A 20995-nucleotide genomic window follows, 5' to 3' on the forward strand; every position below is an offset into this window, starting at 1 on the left:
AAGCCATCTATCCTCTGCTTCACACTCAAAATTCCTACAACAAGCTAAGCTAAATCAAGCCAAAGCCAAGAGTTGAATCAAATATCATCAAATTGTTCTACCATGTGAAGGAAAGCAAACATTTCTTATGCAGCAGCAGTCAAGGGTGTGGAACAGACCGCACAGATTAGTTAGCAATATATGTGGTGTCAGGAAGATTTTAGAGCCGTGTCTGGGAAGCAGCTAGTGATGCCTGATGGGGCTTCCTGAGTTTCTGTTTTCTGTCCAGTTTCCTGGTAAGGTGCCTCCTGGGAGGCAGTTGTGATGTCTCACACAGTTAGGTCCTTGCCACCCACACTGGAGATCTGGATTATTAGGAGCTAATGGAACTGTTAGGCATATCTGGACAATGTGATGCTGAACTGTCTGACATTGTACCAGCAATGTCAGGGCACACTGAAATACCAGGCTGACGGAATTATGACTGATTATGAAGAACTATACTATTGTAACAATATGGGGCAAATCAAATGGAGGGTGGGAATTTGGAGGTTGGGTGGGGAAATCCCAGATCCTATGGAATTGTACCATAAAATTTAAAACAAAATATTTTCACCCATTAGCCTTTAACCAAATCTCTCACCTTCTAAATTTAGCACATATCAAATTAAATCAAAAGCCATTATTGTTTCTTTTTTCTTACAATCTCTATTGAGTTAAATCTTAAGTGTATGCATGTACTATTTAGAATTTTCTTCAGGATTACATTATTATATGGAATGAGAATTTAATAATTTGTACTTATGTCTAAAAGAAGTGTTCTGTATTAGTTTATACAAGAAAACAATACATTCCAGTTTTTTTCCCTTTTTGGGCAGGTATTCCATTGTCAGAAGCAAAATGTTCAGCATTGATAACAATGGCACAATTATCACAACTAACACCCTTGACCGGGAGACCAATGCTTGGTACAACCTCAGTGTTAGAGCCACGGAAGTATGTAAGTATTCATCTGGAACCACTCAGTTGTTCATTAGATTTTGCAAAGCATCCACACATATTCTAAATGTGGAATTTATTTTCTTTAAACATTTTGGAATGCTAGGCTTTATGGTACAGCTGCTCCACCCATGTGTTGCTTGAGATCCAATTCAGTCTCAGCTTCAGATCTAATCTTCTGCTGGTGCTTACCCTGAGGGCAGCAGACAAGGGCTACTTTGCTTGGGTCCCTAATGACTTCAACCCCAGTTTCCACCATGACTTTTAAATCAGACCTGGTTCACTTCTGACTGCTGTGGGCATTTGGGTATCAGACTGACAGATGGGTGCTTTTTCTCTATTTTTTCTTCCCACATATCTAATAAACATACATAAATATAGCTTAAAGGATATCACTGGAACCTCTGTTACATGAGGTTCATTGGGAGTCCATTTTATTCCACAACAGAGATGCAGTATGATGATTTTCTATGATTCATGGTACTCTTGTCTCCGTTACATCCTTTATTTGTGAGTTTACATGTGTGTGTTTATTCACCTGTATGTTTTTATTTTGCACTTTTAATGGAAGTTGTCTTATATTAGAGCAAACGTATCTGTTCTTATTGCAAAAGTAGGTAAGGTTAAACAAAACCGAAACAGAGATAAATAGGAAGGATGAAACAAAAGTCTGAAATTCTAAAACTTTCTAATATGTAAATTAATGTGTATATTTCTTATCAATTTACAAACATAAAATATACACATTGAAGGTTGTCACTAATATATGCAGTCACTTAAAAAATTTTTGGAATAAAATTAAAGTATAGCATTCATTTCCTGTGATTTTTTTGAGACAATCTTTTTTGTAATGTCAGTTTAATGAAAAACACAAGTCTTGTGTATGTTCTAATATATGTTCTTTCTACAAGAAGTCAAAGTACATGTTTCATAGAAATAATTCCATTAAAAAATCCTCAATTTAATATTCAACTATCAATATTCATTGAACTTCTACTAAGCCAAAAGTAGTTTAACTATTGAATGGGAATTGAAATTTTAAATTAAAATAATTGAAATTTATTCCAACTAATGATAATCATGTTAGATTAAGTTTGTTAATTCATTAGTCATTATATTAGAAGTCAAACATAAAATACCTGTGCCTCATTCCATGTTTTTAGGATCAAGTGATGATATATTTCAGTTTTTCTGAGAGTAAGGGTTATAATACATTAGCCTTTAAAACTCTTACATTGTAATGAATCATATTTTAATGAAATGATAGTATAAAATTTGAAGGATTCCTTTATACTATCTTTATATTTTCAGATTAATTCAGGTATCAGATATTCTATGTAATCTTCAATAATCAGGAATGACAATTTACTTCCTTTTCTAATTTTTTTTTACCAGCAAAGTTTAATTTTTTAGGTTGCAAAAACAAATAAAATTATATAACTTTACCATTATTTCCTAATTAACATTACAAATAAATACATTGGCTTTCAAATTAATTAAAACTTCAAGGAAAACCTACAATATAGAAAATCTTACAAAAATAGTCCCCATTATTTAGTCGATGGATTAATATTGTTCAGTATAAAATTAAAGTTATGGGTAGAAAATAATCTGTACTTAAAGTTTATCATAAGTGACTTCATATAGAATTTTCAAAACCTTGTCCATTTTCTCAACCTCTTATTTAAAGACTTGAAGGACATACCTTATCCTACAAAGGAACAATTGGAGGGATATTAGGTGGCATGGAAAGCATGTCTTACGTTATTTTGGATTTTTTTTATGATGTATTGAATAGCTGTACGGAAACACTACAGGAGATTTTTGGTTTGGATTTGAAATTTTAGTTTAACTAAAATTTAAAGAAAGTGAATGAGTGTCACAAAAGACCAAAGGCTCGCAGCAACAGAGGAAATGCCAAGGCTTTGCATGTTAGAAAGCACAAAGTTGCTTATTTAGGGAATAAAAGCTATTTCTTTGTTGCGTATTTCTGGGAAGAAAGTATGTATAATGCCATGCTTTAAGAAACTATTGAGAAAAAAATAATACAAATGAGTTCAAAGAAAGACTACACATCTTTAAAATAGAGAATTCTTTAAAAACATATCACAGGTATTAAAAGATAATAATTTATTTATTAAAATGATTGAAACAATGCTCCACATTGTTTATTAGTAAGAAAAATGTAAGAGCAAATCTTTTACCTTGTTTAATTAAATGTTCTACATTGAATTAATACAAACATAATCTTAATATTTTACACTTATAGATATGAAATACTAAAATGAGCATTTTATGTAAAATGTATCATTCTATAAGACTTAAAAAAGACAGAGTTGACAATGATATTTTCAATATTTTATCAGTTTATTTCTTAAAAATTCATTTGTGACTGCAGAAACAGAGAGAAACAGCTTGCTTCAACTGGTTGACTCCCAAATGTCTCCAGCTGCTAGGGCTGAGTTAGATCAAAGACAGGAATGCGAGATGAGCTCAGTCCAGACCTCCTACATCTAGGGCATGTGGGCAACCACTTGGACTGTCACCTGTTGCTTCACGATAGTGGGGAGCTGTGATTAGGAATGGAGGTAGACCTGAAACCCAACGGTGCCAAAGGGGGGCTCATGTGCTCTAACTGATGTTAAAACTTTTAGGACAAACGCCCATAGATGAATATCTGTCATTTTATGACTCTAGGAAATGAAAACAGCTTTAAGGGAACTTGGGTGTGGTTCATAAATATTGACAAAGTTGCTGATACAATATGCTTGCAGAGCAAATGATGGTCAGCAGCATATGGAAACTGAGTCACTACTTATGTTTTGTTTCCTCAATTTAAAAGTATTTTGAAATTAAGTGGACAAAAAGGATAGGGAAACGGAAAAAAAAAGTGAAAGTAATTCAACTTTCTGAGGAAAGTGGAGCCAATAAGAATTGAAGTAAATTTAATGGAAATATAGCATTTAGTAATACTACACGCACAACACACACACACACACCTATGTATGAGTGTATGAGTCTATATATATATATATATATATTCTAATACATATACTATACATTTTTGATCTATTGGAATTAGTCGAATGTTAAGTTCATGGTACCTTATAGAATATTGTGCTAAATAATACAAAAAAAAAAAAAAAAAAAACAAGAAGAAATGTTTTAAATGACTCGGAGTACCCAAGTGTTTATAAGATGAATGAGGGCCCAGTGCCTATGAAATGGATATTTTAAAATTATTTATCTGTTTCTTTATGGGTCAGGCAGAATGACAAAGAAAGAGCGAAAAGTATGAGAGATCCCTGATCCTGCTGTTCCTTCCCCAAGTCACTGTGACATTTGGGGCTAGTTCAAGGTCAAGCCAGGAGCCAGGAACTGCAGTCCGGCAGGTGCCGGGTACCATGTCTCCTGGGCATCTTTCACTTGAAGGATGTGTGCTGACGCTTCGGTTGAAGATGCTTCAGATAACCAGCCAGTACTTCAGACTTAGCTGCAGAGGGAATGCCAAATGGTGGCCTAACTGGCTGCACCAAAGCTCGCCTCAAGCTGAGTGTTTTTAATACCATATGATTTAGTTATTAGAATGTAATCACTGTTTCGTAATTAGGAAATTAAAGGCATTATGGAGTGTTTAGCAACTGTATCTTGATGCCGATCTGCTCCTGATGCTGTACCGGGGTCTAAATGGTACATAGAAAATGATTGTGATGTAAAAATTAGAAATTCTTATGATAGAGTTGCACAAGAATAAATTCAGGTTATGATTCAAACTTCATAAATTCTTTAAGTACTCTCATATAATCAATTTTCTTAGAATGAAACCAAACATATTTTATGCAGTGAGAGATTTCATATTACTATAATTATTTGTAGCAAGGCTGAAGAAGAGGATGAGAAAAGAGGTTTCAAGACAAAATAAATATAAGTGATTTCAGATACTTACGAAGATAATGTTAATTTAACTCTAACTTTTCATCTTAAGAGAAAACTGGTTGGAAAATAGTTTTGTTACACTGGGTAACAGATTTTCATGTATTTATCTCAACATTGAACTAACATTTATGAAATTAAACATATTTTAGAATTGCTTCAGGGAAATACATGTTTTACTTTATCGGCATTTATATTAAAAAGCTTGGTGTTTACCATTTAACCTTTATTAGTATTATCTACAAATGTTTTCTCCTGGGGAAAGCGGGGAGTCACCAATAGCTCTTCGAAACCTTCAGCTGCATTTGTTAACCAGTATGAAAAGCTTGCAGCTCAAGGATGCTGATTACAGCAGAGACATTCCTCTTTAATGTCTGCTTTGCCAGCAAATGAAGTTCATTGTGTTTAGCAGTGTCTCTCCTGGAAAGCTTCCCAAAGTAAGCACCAAGCTATTTATCAGTTTGCCAGCTAAATGAACACAACCACTAATCCCTTCATATTGAAGCTGTGAAAATCTATGCTTGTTTCACAAAACAATGCAAATGTGTAGGTTTAACTCAACTGTAAACATTTTTTTTCAGATAAGTGTTAAACACTTTATATAAGTGTTTTATTTATTTTCCTTTTTTGTGTTCATAGCTCAAGTCCTTTTTACAACCAATTTATGCAAAAAGATATTCTGTGGTGATATGTATCTGCATGATAACTAATGTGAATGAGCATTCATTCATTAATAATTTCACCATTAAAGCTTTAGAAATACCACTTTAAGCATATTTGAAGACAGACAGACAGACACACACACACACACACACACATTCCACTACTTATTGTATGCCTACACAGGCATGGGTTAGCCAGATCTGTGCCATATGGAAACTAGGAAACCAAAAATGAAATTCAATCTCCCACATGGGTGATGGGGACTCAAGTTCCAAAATCCTCGGCTGCTTCTAGGATCCACATTTGTAGGGAGTTGGAGTATGAACTGGAGATGGGCCTCAACCTCAGGTATTCCAAAATTTTATTCACACATGCTGTGCAGCATTTTAACTGAACAAATTGCCTGCCCTTAAAATAGGTTACCAGTGCTTAATAATTTATTCAACCTTGACCCTGAATGTGCCATCCTAAATCATCTGCATATTTTCATCCGCAACAGCTTCGTTATTTCCTAAGGGCCAGAGATTGTGCATTTGTAAAAATCTTTTTAAATTTTAAATCATTTTAATTGTATGTTGTAATCTATCTATTTCAGTAATAACTTATTGGGGAAGAAATCATTTCAAAATTTCATCCCATTCCAGAAAATCTCTCTAGCTAGGACATAAAGCAAATAATTTTAATCAACCCAAATGTTGTATGTATTATAAGAAAGATCCTAAGAGGAGAAAAAAAAAAGCAGACAAAAATACACAATTAGACAATGAAACAGAAGGCCTGTTTGACCTTATTTAAGGACAGTTATTGTCATACAGGGTCCAGAGGGCCACTTGCGTGGAGTGAGCCAAGACCAGGGCTCCACCAAGCTGCTTGCCAGACAGAGGGCAACCCACGCCCTCAGCCAAGAATCCTGCAAATGCAAGCATGAGCTGTGAAGAGACTGAGATGCTCTGTCAGAGAGCATTTTAATTTTCTCTTTCGTGAACGTCTGCCTTATGATTTTCTTCCTGAATTATGTCTTCCATATCAATTTTAGAGATGTAATAGGAAATACTAATATTTCATGTTTTAGTAGCAAACATTTTCTCAAAAGCTTGCATTGTGGCTTTAATTTTGTTTTGAATTACATGTTTTTTTTCGAAAACCTACTAAGCCAAAATTCTCTTCTTTATGTTTTATCCATTTTGATGATTTTGCCTACATTTTGTTGTAAACACCTTATTTTAAATGTGATTATATCATTGGTACACATTCATTTTTGTTTGTAAAAGCTATACCCTATAACCTTCACTGACTGCAGCTTCCACTTGAAGCTGCCACCACAGGTTCCTGAATGCTGATGTAGCAAAGTTGGAGAACTTAATGATGCATACACTAACCTGTATTAAATGAGTTCATACAAACAGTTGCACATTTGATCTTTAGCAAGCTGCTGTATATGTGATTCTATTTTCACTTTATTCATCACTTCCCGTAACACGTAGCAGACAAATGGTTTTCAAGAAGTATTGCTTGAGTTGAATACTGAGTGTAGTATTTTGGAAACTATGTTATGGATAAATATGTAAACCATGGGTTGGTGTGTGGTATAGGCGGTTAATTTGCTGCTTTTAAAAATAGCATCGCATAGTTGAGAGCCAATTTCAGCCAAGTCATGCCACTTCAGATCCGCCTCCTTGCTAACGTGCCTGTGAAAATCAGATGGTGGCTCATGCATTTATCATTTGCCACCCAAGTCAGACCAAGATGGAGTTCCTGGCTTCCAGCCCCAGTCATGTCAACCATTTGGGAAATAAACCAGCAGTCAGAATATATGATTCTCTGTTTCTGAGTCTCGTTCTTCATTTCTGTCCTTTGTTTTTAGTTTCTGTCACTTTGCCTTCAAAAATATGTAAATTATGCAGAAATCCTTATGGTTTTTCTTGAGCAATGTTTGAGTTACGATACAGCTATTCAAGTGTTTTGATGACACTGTTCTACAGACAGCATGATGAACTTTCATTTTATTTTGCATTTTTAATTCACAGACAATGTGCATCAGACTTCCTCAGTTCCCGTGCATGTGCAAGTTCTTGACATCAATGATCACGCTCCTGAGTTCTCTGAACATTATGAGAGCTACGTTTGTGAAAACGCAGGCCCTGGACAGGTGAGAGTTCACAACAGCTCACTGAAATGTAAGCAGTGCAGTATATTTTCATTGAGTTATAAATATCTGTGTCATGTACATTCATTATATATTCCCATATATTCTGTACAATTTATATACGTTGTCGTGCAACATAGTTAATGATTATGTAATAACTCATCTATATATTATATTATTCTTTATATATTACATATGAATTAGTAAATGTTTTAAAATGAGAGCATGTACTCAATACATGTTGAAATATTGAAAAATATTCTTTAAATATTAATGCTTTTAGGTTATGAGTTGAGTATAATCATGTGAATGTATTTTTTTATTTTAATAACATGTAAGCTTCAAATTTTCTATTTGCAAATGCCCAAGATGTTTAAAAAATCTTCCAACAAGGGGGTATACACAGTAAATCACTGGACTCATTTTGAAATACAGTGTCATTTCCTTGCAGGTCACTTCATGCATTTTTAAAACTGTAGCCTATGCTTTCATTTATAAAATATGTAATTTAAATTAGCTTGCCTTTGTGTATTTCTAAGCTTCATTACACAATGGTCTTACAAGTTCCTGAGGGAGTCTGTAGAACACAGGAAGCTACTAAGTGTCATAGGCTCTTTTTTATATTTTAAAACTTTTGGTGGGTTGAATAAATATATGTATGTATACTAATACACTGTGAAATCAGTTACAGATGAAATTATCGGTGAAGTTGGTTGAAGACCATTTTGATTTTACAAAAATTGACATTCTATTTCTGTACCTATAAAGATTAGTGGCCAATGTTATTTATTATTTTTGATTTTCTAATATGATAAAATAGAAGAATATCTTAATAAACATTGACAGTTAAGGCTGTGATTACAAAGAGAAGTTGAAACAAGCTGCTGGAAAATTTGAAAAGGAAAAAAAGAAAAAGAAAAAAGAAGGAGCAGGCTAGTAGGAGGGATGGTTGACTGGGAATTATCAATCTGCTACTAAATATATATTGCAAAATATATTTGCTTTTGTAAATAAAATGAGTTTAAAAAATTAAAGCAATTTTGAAAATTATCTGGATCTTGTAATTTTATAATCAACACACATTAAATTTACATATTTAAATTGTGTTTTACAAGTGTTTTTATAGATACAGTTACATATTAAAAATATAAAACTAATGTAGTTAAACACCTAAATAAATGAAAATATATTCAGACGATTAGTATTTCTTTTTAGAATTTTATTCAATGTTGTTGGAAAGAGATCAGATTTACTGAGAGAGGGAGTTAACTCCCTAAGTGGCTGCAACATCCAGAGCTGAGGGGACCCGCAGCCAGGAGCCAGGAGCTTCCTCTGAGCCTCCTGCGTGGGGGTAGGGTCTCAAGGTTTTGGCCCATTCTCCTGTTCTTCTAGGCCACAGGCATGGAGCTGGATGGGAAGTGGAGCACCCAGGACTCAAACCGGCTTCCTTGTGGGAATCCCGGCACATGAAAGGCGAGGATTTTAGTCACTGAGTCATTGTGCTAAGTCCGGACAAATCATATTTCTAAGAATAAAGTAATTTTAGCTTATTTAATCTTCTATATCTATTTCTATAAATGCCCCAGATGATGAGAACAGTTACTGAACAAAGTTACAGATTCCATGTTCTGACTTGGAATTACAATATTAGACAGAAGATATAGGAAAAGAACACAGTTTATATATTGATAACTATATTGATAATTATATCCATTAAGATATAGTTACCAACATGTCTATTCTAATTCCTACAATGTTTATAAAAGCAATTATGGATAAAATATTGATAATAAATCTGCTGCTGCAAAAGCAGAATTATGCATTTCTAGAAGTACTGGCTTCTTTTGCTGTCACATCAGAGTTCATGCATATCTTTCCTGCCTTAGTGGAAGATCAAGTCTTTTCATGGATCCAGCATGATGTGTCACAATGACTATCACAATAGTTGTAATACATAGCAATTTATTTAGAGAGTGAGTGTGTTCTACTTATGGCTGACTTTCAATGTCATCATAGTTTTAGCAAGCTTAGAGGACTAGCCGTAGGTCCACTGATTGTTGTGACAAAGCAGAAAGAATTTCCAAGTGCACAGATAGTTCATGTATATTTGCAAGGATGTCACCATTTCTGTAACATTAGCACATCCAAGGGAAAAACTCAGTGATGTGGCTTTAAGCGTTTTCATTGATCTGGTCAAAAGTTAACAATTTTATACATTCTTCTAAAAATTTTTGTCCTGTTAGTACTCTGAATGGCTAAATTTTCTTCTCAATAATCCTTATTTCTAAAGCACCTTAATGTATTCCTGTTGAAAGTTTATATTGTGAAAATCAATTCAACATCTCCTAAATTATGTCTATGAATACACACTTCATCATAGTCACAATACGAATCAACTGCAGTGCCCCCTTGCGACGTCTGCACAAGTTAGGACGCCGTTCAGATGTAAGAAAGAATGAAATCCTCTCTCAACAGTAAGTTTGATGGAATGGAGGGCATCCTGCTAAATAAATTAAGCCACACACATAAAGACGAACAATAGACTCTCCTTCGTATGTGGAAGTTTTGAAAAAGCACAATACGAGCATGGAATATGAATTGATATCGACTTAAAGATCTAGAATAGATACAGAGAGTTGGTACTTGATTTGGATACCATTTCTTTGGGTGCAAAAATGGCCTAAGCACTGTTCAAGCATTAACTGTTTGTGCATTACAGCCTCAAGTTAATAGGAGAAGAAACTCAAGTTCATGGAATTATTTTAACCCATCTGCTGGTGTCAGAATCCAGGCACATCACATAATCAGTATGCTGCATCTCTATTTTCCCTCTCTTCCTCTCGGTATCACATCGTATTTTATTTATATCTTACCATTTGTCCAGTGAGTTCTGTCTAGTGTTGTATACTTTATAAGATTCTTTTACATATTCTTGATAACACACATGGAAGTACTCAACAATGGCTAATTGAATAAGCAAACAGAAAATGCTGTATGCAACTAGGGAGAGTATGCTTCTGTGTTGTCTGTCAAGATCCCCCTATCTAAAGAAAATTGCGACAATGTTCTCCTATGGTGGATATAATCAGCTTTCATAAGAAGGTTAAAGCAATTATTTGATCAAAAACATTCCCTCCATATATATTCTTTTAATTTAAATTCCTCACGAATCATTCAGTTATATTAAACATTGTTTTTAATGTTGTGTCCAGGTTTTCATGCCTTGTGAATCACTGATTACCAACAAAGATTTCCGAAGAAAGTCTGGGTTTGGCAAATATGTTCACCATTTACAGTTTACATATAATATTTTTAAAAGTCTCTGATGTCATGGGGGCTCCTAGGGTGTGAGTGTGGACAGAGGCGGATGCATCTAAAGAGTGAGACCTGAATTTTCTTCTATTAGGTACATGGGGAAATGGCAAAACATCAAAAATACGTAATAACTAGCAAACCAGGATAGTGCAGCGATCTGGAAACCAAATAAATAAAGTGTCTCACAAATGAGGGTGTTGTTATTTGCCCCTTATGAGTCAGGGATCAGTACACACTCTCCTAGCAAAAGAGATTTGGAGCTCACTGTTTCATTTACAGCTGAGAAAGAATGTCGTCCAGGAAAGGAAGAAACATTAAGTAAAAACATAACAGAACATGAGACACAATCTTAGGTACAAAATTACCTATGGATCAGTAAAGGAAAAAAAAAATTTCAAAGGACACCAAAGAATCATTTTTGGTGAGGAAGGGAACAAGAAAAAGTGTAAGATGTGCATAAAGGAGATGGTTCTTGACTCTGGAAGTACAAATAGCTTTAACTGTCACCATCGTAGGAAGGGAGTTTTAAGTTCACTGTGTGGAGCAAATTTACTCTTCATAAACCATGTCGTTGGTCAAGCAGTTGAACGACATTATATGTGAACAAATGAGAGTTCAGAACACTATGCTAAAATGTGTGAAAAGAAATTGAGCAGGACAGTTGCAAATAGCGGCAGTGTGATGCTATTGAAGACTGTGGGTCCAGACCAGAGACCTCTGAGTGGTGAGAAAATGCCAGTGTATGCCACAGCAGAGAAATGGTCGCTGTAATGAAGACATCTTTGTTTGGGGCACTGATGTTGCGGCACAGTGGATTTAGCCTCCACTTGCGACAATGGCAGGAATATTAATGCATTAATTTTGGCCCCAACTAGTTCATTCTGAATCTATCATCCTGCTATGATCCTGGAAAGCAGTGCTTGAGTCTCTGCTACCCATGTGACTCTCCCTCCTCCTCTCTGTCACTCTGTTAGTAAAATAGACAAATCTTGAAAAAGACATCTGTGTTTTGAAGAAATGCTTAGTATTGAAGTTAGTCCCCTGAGTTCTGTAAAGACTGGCAGGCAGGATTCTTAGTGACTGAATTTTCAAGAAGAGTTTGCAGGACTTTGAGAAAGACAGCCTTGGGTTCTAAAATTGGAAAGATTGATAAAAGATGTATCTGCATTGCAAAGGAGTAGAGAAAAATTTTGCATTGATAAGCTTTCCTAAAATAAATGCTAGAAGAAAAGGAAAGATGAGGAACTTACAGGCAGGAGGAAAGTTTTAAGTTGAAGGGAATTCTGAAAGTTGTCTTTGCTAAGTTTTAAAGAAGTAAAACACGCTCAAGACATCTTTGTTTAAATGAGATAAGAAATTTTCTAACTTACATATTCTAAAACAAAAGAAAATGGCTACCTCTGTGATTGTAGAAATTCAAATTTTGGTCGTAGATATCAAGTAGAATGATCAATAGCTTAAAACTACTTTACTCTTTTTTTAAATGTTCATTTATATTTACTAATTTAAAAACCAGGAAAACTGATAAAAGGAGGGAGGGAAAGAGAGAGAGAGACTTTCATTTGTTGGTTCTCTTCCTGAATGCCTGTCAGAGCAGGATGGAGGTGTTGAGGAACTAGCGACTGCATCAGCATCACCCATGTGGATGGCAGAGAATTTGAATTTAAGGCACCAACTAGTGCTTCCTGGGAGGAATTAGCATTTACATGTCGGGCAAGGGTACCCCAAGTGGTGATTTCAACTTCTGTGGCACATCTGCCTTGTAAAACTACTTCAGTGCATCCATGTCCTCTGTGGTAGCATTTTAAAGCTGCTAGCTTTAACCATGACCAATTATAAAGTGTGTCAATTAGGACAGTCACAGTGGCTCAATGAGTAATGCCTCCATTTGCAAGTGCTTGCATCACATTGGGTGTCAGCTCCATGTCTGTCGCCCGGGAAAACAAACCCTTGGGACCCAGCACTCATCGGGAAGGCCAGGCAGAACATCCTGGTGCATTCCTCTGTAAATCTGCTTTTCCCATTAACAAAATGTAATAAACACTCAGATTTCCTGTTCAATGACTTAGGCTTCTTTTGTACATCATTTTATGTCATTGCATCACTGATTCACAATTTGAGAAAAGTGTAGCTGGTATATTTTCATTCTCAAAGACTGAAATGTTGCTCATATGATCTTTGTTGTTGTTGTTCAGGGCAGGGAGGCTCTGAATTAAAGTTTTAGTTAACACTGTGCTGCATGTATGACAGTGGTCATATGGCCTAGCTTGATTGGGATATGTACCATCAGGACTCGTGCAAGCACCTGCTCTGATGTTGGCACAATGATGAAATCACCTGCCAAATTCCTCAGGATGCATCCTTATTGCTACATAGTACATAACTACACATATCTTCACAGAAATTCAATACTAATATTCAAAGACTGAATATTTTAGTAAATTCATTATTATGACATTTCTTTGGTTGATATAATTATGTGAGTAGTGGTTATATCAAGAATGTAAAATATATATAAATATAAGCTAAAAACAATATGTCATTCTCATAAATATAGGAATGTAACACAAGAAGAGTTTTTGGAACAAAATAGCTTAAAACACGTAAAAAGGAAAAGTATCTTTTAAAATTGGTTTTCAACCAGTTTAATGAGTCTCAAAATCACACAATTTGAGTCAATTAGTTTCCACAGCATTGAATAAATCATCAGCTAAAAGCAACATTTTCTTTTATGACTTTTAACAGAAAAAATTACTAATTTTAAGAACTGTATTCAGAAATAATTGAGACAATATTGAATTGTGAAACTTGCAGGTTTTTTTTTTAGTTCTAGGTGTTATTGTATATACAAGGAATTTGAAATTTGACTGGTTCATTTTTTTAATATGTAAATATCTGAATAGATAGGAATGGCAAAATATATCCTTTAGCAATAATTTAACATTTCCTGAATGCAATTTAATGAGAATATGTAGCTGGTGACCCTTTTAAAAATTCTTTTAAATTCTCCAAAAAAGATTAAGTATATGTTAAATGATGAAATTATTTTGAGATACTGGAGATTGTTGAAATATACTGTAGTATCAGAAAAGAGAAAATACAAACAAGTCATTTTCTTTTTACCTAGTTGTCATTCTTGACCTTAAACATCAGAGCCTCAAAAAATATAGATACTAGTAGTTCAGTCTTTTCTATTCATTTGCTATTTTTAACCAGAGATCAAATTGTCCCGGAACTGTTACACTCCTGCTGCTGTCCAATCATTTTGAGTTGGATGGATCTAGCTCTTTCACTCTTGAGAAAAAATAAGCAAGATAGCAAGAATAGTCTGTTCTCTTTACCTATTATTTAAATGCTGTGTTTTTGCACTTTTTAAATTTATGTTTTGTGTTTCAGAGCCACACAGTTCTTATTTACAGAATTGAACTTCTACTTTTTAATGTTAATTAGAGAACATTTGAAGGGCTTATTAGTGTGATTGATTATTGTGTAAACATCATAAGTGTAGGGTTCATACTAATTCAAATGTTCTCTGGTGGGAATTCAATCTATTTAAAAAAACAGTGAACAAATACAAATACATCGCAGTGATAGCAAGAGATCTATTAGCATTCGTCTCCACGACCAGAGAAGGCAGTACTCTCCTGACCGCTGCCAGTCTCACCATTTCAGAAATATCAGTCCTATTTTAAAACTTCTGTAAGAGCTACATAGCATTAAAAGAGAAAATTAACAAAAGATGATTTTGTTAATAGTCACTTGGTTGAGTAACTAAATATCAGAGTCATGTTAACCATTACTAATCCATAGCACGAGGCTCGTTTGCCTCTGGAAGTTAAATGAGCTGTCCAGGGCTTGTGTGTCTCTTGCATGGAAACAAGGCTGTCGGCGCGCACTGCGGATGAGGAAGGAAGCCATTTAATGTGTTTCATCAGCTGTTTAACAGAATCTTCCACCTGTAAAGTAGAAACTAAATTTTAAGAACTGAAATACAAACATTATCGAATGTCGTGAAGTGACTTGGTTGTTTTGTTGTATAGGTGTATATTTGATATTGTGCTAAAGTTAAATAGAATGTAACCCTTGCTTAGCTGAGTGAAACTTGCTGTGCTGGTTTTGCAATTCCTGTAAAGCTTCAACTGTGTCAAGATTCATGGTGAAATCAGCAATCTGGAATGAAAGGAAATAAATAAAAAAAAAAAATTATAAAAGAAAAAAAGGCAGTTGAAGCTACTTAATTATTATTTAGCATATGTCAGAAAAATTTTTAAAAATTATTCTGGGTCAAGAAATGTGAAAACATTACAACTCTCCTTATGCTTTCCTTTTTTCAAAGTTAAGTATCTACAAACATAAACTAAATGCAAAAAAGTTAAACGTATCACCGAAAACATAATGTGTGAGGTATTGAAAGTTGATATCCAGTAAAGACTACTGCTTTAAGGATAACCGAATTTAAAAGTTTGAAATCTATTAATGTTACATCTGTTATCAAAAGAATAAAGTGATACACATAAATTTTTAGTGTCATGCTAAAAACCCAGTTGAGATTTAAGTCTGAATGCTAAGTTGTAAAGAAAATGTCAAAATGCAGATACAGTATAAATATAAGAATAAAATGTTATGCTCGTCCTAAAGCCAGTAGCGAAATTTCATCTGCTACAGATATGTGTAAGTTAGTAAAATTTAAAACAACAATGAGAAATAAGTGTATGTTGTTATACTATTATTTCATGGTATTCTGAGATTGAAATCTAAAACCATAAGATACATAGAAATTAATAAAAATAGAAACTTATTTGAAAATATTATCTATTCAGTACTACTAAAAGCAAATAGAATTTGCATTTGGCTACATTTATTATAAAAATAAAAGAATATACAATTTTATTATTTATTTCATAAAATGTAACCCAAACCTCATTACACCTATTACAATTAGTGTAAAATTAGCAGTAAGACATTTTATTTCATTTCTTTTTGTACTATGAAGATGATTTTTGAATCATTTCCAACAGCCAGACACATGGTGGGTTATTAATATGCTTTCATGATAGAAAGTAAAAATAAAAGAGTAGTCCTAGTCTGTGCTGAGGTAAAATAAACACTTCCTCAGTGACACACATTCATAAACCAATATTTTTCTTTTATTCATAATGTGTAAGTGACTGTGGTGAAGACAAGAGGAAGATAATTTTCAGGGGTTTCCAAAATATTAGAGAAACAAATAAACCGATGTTAGAGGAATCTTTTAATTTAGTGAAGATAATTATCATTTTTCAAATCAATGATTCCTATAACCTTGACTAAACGTATTTTTCAGAAATAAATTAAGACTTTTTAAATAATATTTTACATGTAAGTTCTCCCTACTATAGGTAAATATAACTTTGCTACAAGTAATTTTTGTTCTCTTGCCTTAATTTTAATGATCCCATAAGAGCAATCTTGGTTTTCTATGTATTTTCTCCACTTATCCGCTTTAGTTTTCTCAAACTTTCTTTTCTGTCATGAACCTCTAAATTCTCAACTGCAGTAATTTCCAGATGATACAAATCCATGTGTATGTGGAAAGATACACACACAAAGAAACAAAGAAAAAAGACACAGAGACACAGATACCAATATACAGATACACACAGAGAATAATACAGAGGAGAAAGAACAGTGAGATAAAGAGGAGATGGAAAGAGGAAGGACGGGAGGAAGGAAGGAAGCTTATTGAGGAAGGGTCGTTACATAACTAAAAGAAAAACATTCAACAAAGCATAATAGTCAACATGAAGGATTTGCTGTATATATAATTTTTTTATTTTCACAGAAAATAAGATTTATATATATTTTATATATATTCAATGCTATCAAGTGTGCTCTGAGATTGTGTAGGAAATTTATCTGATGAAACTCACCTGATTCATCATAAGATTTTGGTTACTATGTGATATGATAATACTGATATGAAAGGGCTAACTAAAATATCTCATTCTTGAATAAATATGTTAACATTCTCAACCAACTGTCAGATATCCTCAACAGTTTTCCCAGTGACTTTAGTAAATATATATCTATATATTTTTATTTTCAGTTTTTATTTTTCATGATACATGACACAGGCTCAGGACTTTCCCCTGGCACCCTTTCCATTCCCCTACTCCCCACTGATTTCCCTTATATTATAGCAACAGTGGAATTCTTCAAAAACAGTCACAAGTCCATCATTATGTTATTTAAATGTATCATGACACTGCAGTTATAGACAGTAGTAGAAAGCCCAGAATCTTAATGTCGAGATATGTTTAACAGTTTCATTGGGAGTCTATAAAATAATAAAATTAACAGCTGTTTTTTTTTTACTGACTCTAAACAATAATAACAATTCATCCACGTTTTTCCTAGATAATTCAGACTATCAGTGCAGTGGACAGAGATGAATCCACTGAAGACCACCATTTCTACTTTAATCTTTCTGTGGAAGACATAAACATCTCAAGTTTTACCATCATAGACAATCAAGGTACAGTAATTTATCCATAATGACATTTTACCCATGCTCTGAAAAGAACATTTTATTTCAATGAAATTCACCACACTGATTTCAATGCTATTCCTGCAATGTGATGATGCAAAGAACTGAAAAAAATGAATGGCAAGGAAAGTGGAACGCAAAATCCAGACTCAAATTCTACAAATGCTGACTCTATGTCCTTGTTATTTCTGAATAATCCTTCAAATGCCATTGTAATATGACACCTTTACTGTTTTGCATGTTTCTCATTGTCTCCAAAGATTTGGAACTGATTAAAATAATCAATATAATTACGTGTATATAATGTAAAATAACAACAGGTGCAATCAAGTCACCGCTTGGGATGTTGATGTCCACAAGTGTCTGACTTGTGTCTTGGCTCCCCCTCTTTCTAGGCAGATTGCTGGGAACACACATTCTGGGAGGTAGCAGGTGACTGTGTGGGCATCTGTCACTCACTTGGGATAATTACAGACTTCTGTGCTGTTGATTCTGTTTTGGTTCTGCCTCCAATGTGGAGGAACTGGGGAAGTAAAACAGGCAATGGAAGAACTCTGTATGCCTGGCTCTGTCTTAACAACAACAACTTGGGTGGATTTATTATTTAACAAATTAGTTAACTAAAGACCTTTTAATCTCGATTTAAGTCACTGGTTATTTGCCCGGGTTTCTCCCACAGCTGAGCCTGGACCAGGTCTCCCAGGTGAGGGGCTGGGGTAACTTGGCCAGCTTCTCTTGCTTCTGTTGGTTACATTAGCAGGAACCTGAAGCATACGCAGAGATCCAGACCTCATAGCAGACTCTGACAGGTGGGGCATACAAGCATCTCAGGATGAATGTGTTCATCACCAATCTCTATCTTTTAGTTGAACTGACTTGATCATATCTCTACAATTAACTCCAGTACTGATGACATATGTATTTCTTCTATGTTAATGTAAACCTATGCACGTGGATTTCTGTTTTAGATAATACAGCTATAATTTTGACCAATAGAACTGGTTTTAATCTTGAAGAAGAATCTGTCCTGTACATATCCATCTTAATTGCCGACAATGGAATCCCATCACTGACAAGCACAAACACTCTTACAGTGTATGTCTGTGACTGTGACGACACTGGGAATACTCAGTCCTGCAGGAATAAGGAGCTTGCACTTTCCTTGGGATTCATGATAGAACTTGTGATTGCTATTCTGATCTGCATTGTGATAATATTTGGTGAGTAATCCTGTAAAGATTATATACTCAAATACTCAAAATAACTTGGATAGGTACATGTATAGCAATATTAACTCTGGTCACCCTTGTCTTATCTGTGTGTTTAACTGAACGGTAATGTAAGACCCAAGGTTGAGCAAAGGTTGGTCGTCCTGGATGCACACTTACATACAAGGACATGCGCATGCATAAGCATGTGAACATATAGGCAGTGTTTTTTAAAGCGAGGTGTTCTGAAGTTGTTTTCTGAGCATACCATGCTGCACTTACTGTGTGGCTTCTGCATCAGTTCTGAGGAAACCTGTGCTGATGTACCAGTGCCTGCTTCTTGGACAGTTCTGAAATTGGTGTGGTTTCACAGAGGTCAGGCACTGAATGACTATTTCCTAGTCATGTCCTTCTGGGGATTTCATTCAGTGCTTTTGCGCTTCAGATTTGGTTTTTTTTTTTAGTGTTTAATGGCACATGATAAGAATGAAATAAATCAATAAGCAGTAACATTTCAGAACAATATCTGGTCTATACTTCAGAGTCAGTTTTAACTTAGAAAATAATTACAACACCGAGTTTCGCCTGAGTGAAGAATTGTCAGGACGCTACTCGGGTATTTCAAACTTCCATTCTGCGTCATTGATTTCCAAGATTGAGAAGTACATGCAGACTTGAAAGTGGCCATTCTATTTTGTTCAATGCTAATGCATTTTGGCTACATTTTAAATGGAACACCGTTAATACAGTTGACCTCACTAGCTTGACACATTTTTGCTTTTTCCTCTGATTCATCAGCCAGAATGATCATTAGGCTGTTGTTATCCTGTTTTGTAAAATTTAACAATAGATGTACCATTGTGTCTAACCAATCAAAGCTCCTGTCTTGCGCTTTCAACAAGCCTGCACTGGTGTGGTGTGCTTTCTCCGTCAGGGTTTGTTTTATTGACCTTGGGTCTGAAACAGAGAAGAAAGCAGACTCCGTTTCCTGAGAAAGGTGAAGGCTTCGGAGAAAACATATTCAGCTACAACGACGAAGGGGGTGGAGAAGACGACACGGAGGCCTTTGACGTCGTGGAGTTGAGGAGCAGCTCCGTGAGGCGGGAGCGCAAGCTTCGGAAGTCCACCGCCTCGGACATCCGGAGCCTGTACCGACAGTCCCTGCAGGTGGGCCCTGACAGCGCTGTGTTCAGGACATTCATTCTGGAGAAGCTCGAGGAGGCAGACACGGATCCGGGGGCGCCTCCTTTCGACTCCCTTCAGACCTATGCCTTTGAAGGAACCGGCTCAACTGCAGGATCCCTGAGCTCCCTAGGGTCAGCAGCCTCTGACCAGGAGGAAAACTACGACTACCTTAATGAGTTGGGACCTCGCTTTAAACGCTTGGCATGCATGTTTGGTTCTGCAACGCAGCCCCACAGTTAGAGCGTTTTACCTTCCACACGGGGAAAGTACTAATGCATATTAGCAGAAAATAGTAGTGTCTTGGTGAAGAACGTTGTGGTTCTTCAGGAAGAAAGAAATAAGATAACAAAATTCATGTTAATGCCAGTTGTCACTAAACAGTGGTTCTGAAAGAGGTGCTTAAAATCAGCGCCAGCAGTCTTGTGAGCCAGAGCTAATGTAAGACTGAACCATCACTCTGCAATTCCCACTGTCATCCACGGCCAGTTCATAACAATTTGGCATAGTTGATTTGAGTAGGAAATGGATTTAGCTTAAGATTATTTCACTTATCATTTTTATTTCGTTCTTATGAAGTAAGAATAAAGCGCTTCTCTGTGTTAATTTCCTGGTAGTAGAAGCGCATGTTAAACCCTGGGGGATTGGGAAAAGGTCATGTCACATTGACTTCATATGCATAAGTATGCTTCAAGTGGAATTCCAGGGTTCATTCTGGCTTGACTTGTTACATTTCTGCCACATCTTTCACACTTTAAAATTTAAGATGTTAAACTGCAATTTCAGAGTTGGATATATGCTTTAAGAGCACATGTGCGCTATTTTTTAAGATACAGATTTGTGTGAAAAGGGGCATGGATTACAGTTAGGCATTTTCCAGATTATTTTCAGGAACAACTCAACATACAATTTTTATCATGGCAAATATGAGTCATAATTTACTTACCAATGGATTCAGATTTTATGAAACTGGACAGAAGTTTGAAATGTTTTAAGTAAAATTCAGTTTCTCCTAAAAATGATATAGCTATATAAATGGTGTAG

General features: G+C 35.1%; 1 protein-coding gene across 1 annotated transcript in view; it reads left to right on the forward strand.

The window, feature by feature from the left end:
• The window catches only part of CDH19 (cadherin 19), a 54009-nt gene extending 33723 nt beyond the window's left edge, over positions 1-20286 (forward strand). The window contains exons 8-12 of the mRNA XM_004579441.2: positions 858-979; positions 7602-7723; positions 17432-17549; positions 18530-18781; positions 19704-20286. Of these exons, the coding sequence (XP_004579498.2) occupies positions 858-979; positions 7602-7723; positions 17432-17549; positions 18530-18781; positions 19704-20194 (1105 nt within the window). The 3' untranslated portion in view covers positions 20195-20286. The remainder of the gene's footprint in view (positions 1-857; positions 980-7601; positions 7724-17431; positions 17550-18529; positions 18782-19703) is intronic.
• The last annotated feature ends 709 nt before the right edge of the window (positions 20287-20995 follow it).

This window comes from Ochotona princeps, chromosome 18 (genome assembly GCF_030435755.1).
Source record: "Ochotona princeps isolate mOchPri1 chromosome 18, mOchPri1.hap1, whole genome shotgun sequence".
NCBI classification, from domain to species: Eukaryota; Metazoa; Chordata; class Mammalia; order Lagomorpha; family Ochotonidae; genus Ochotona; species Ochotona princeps.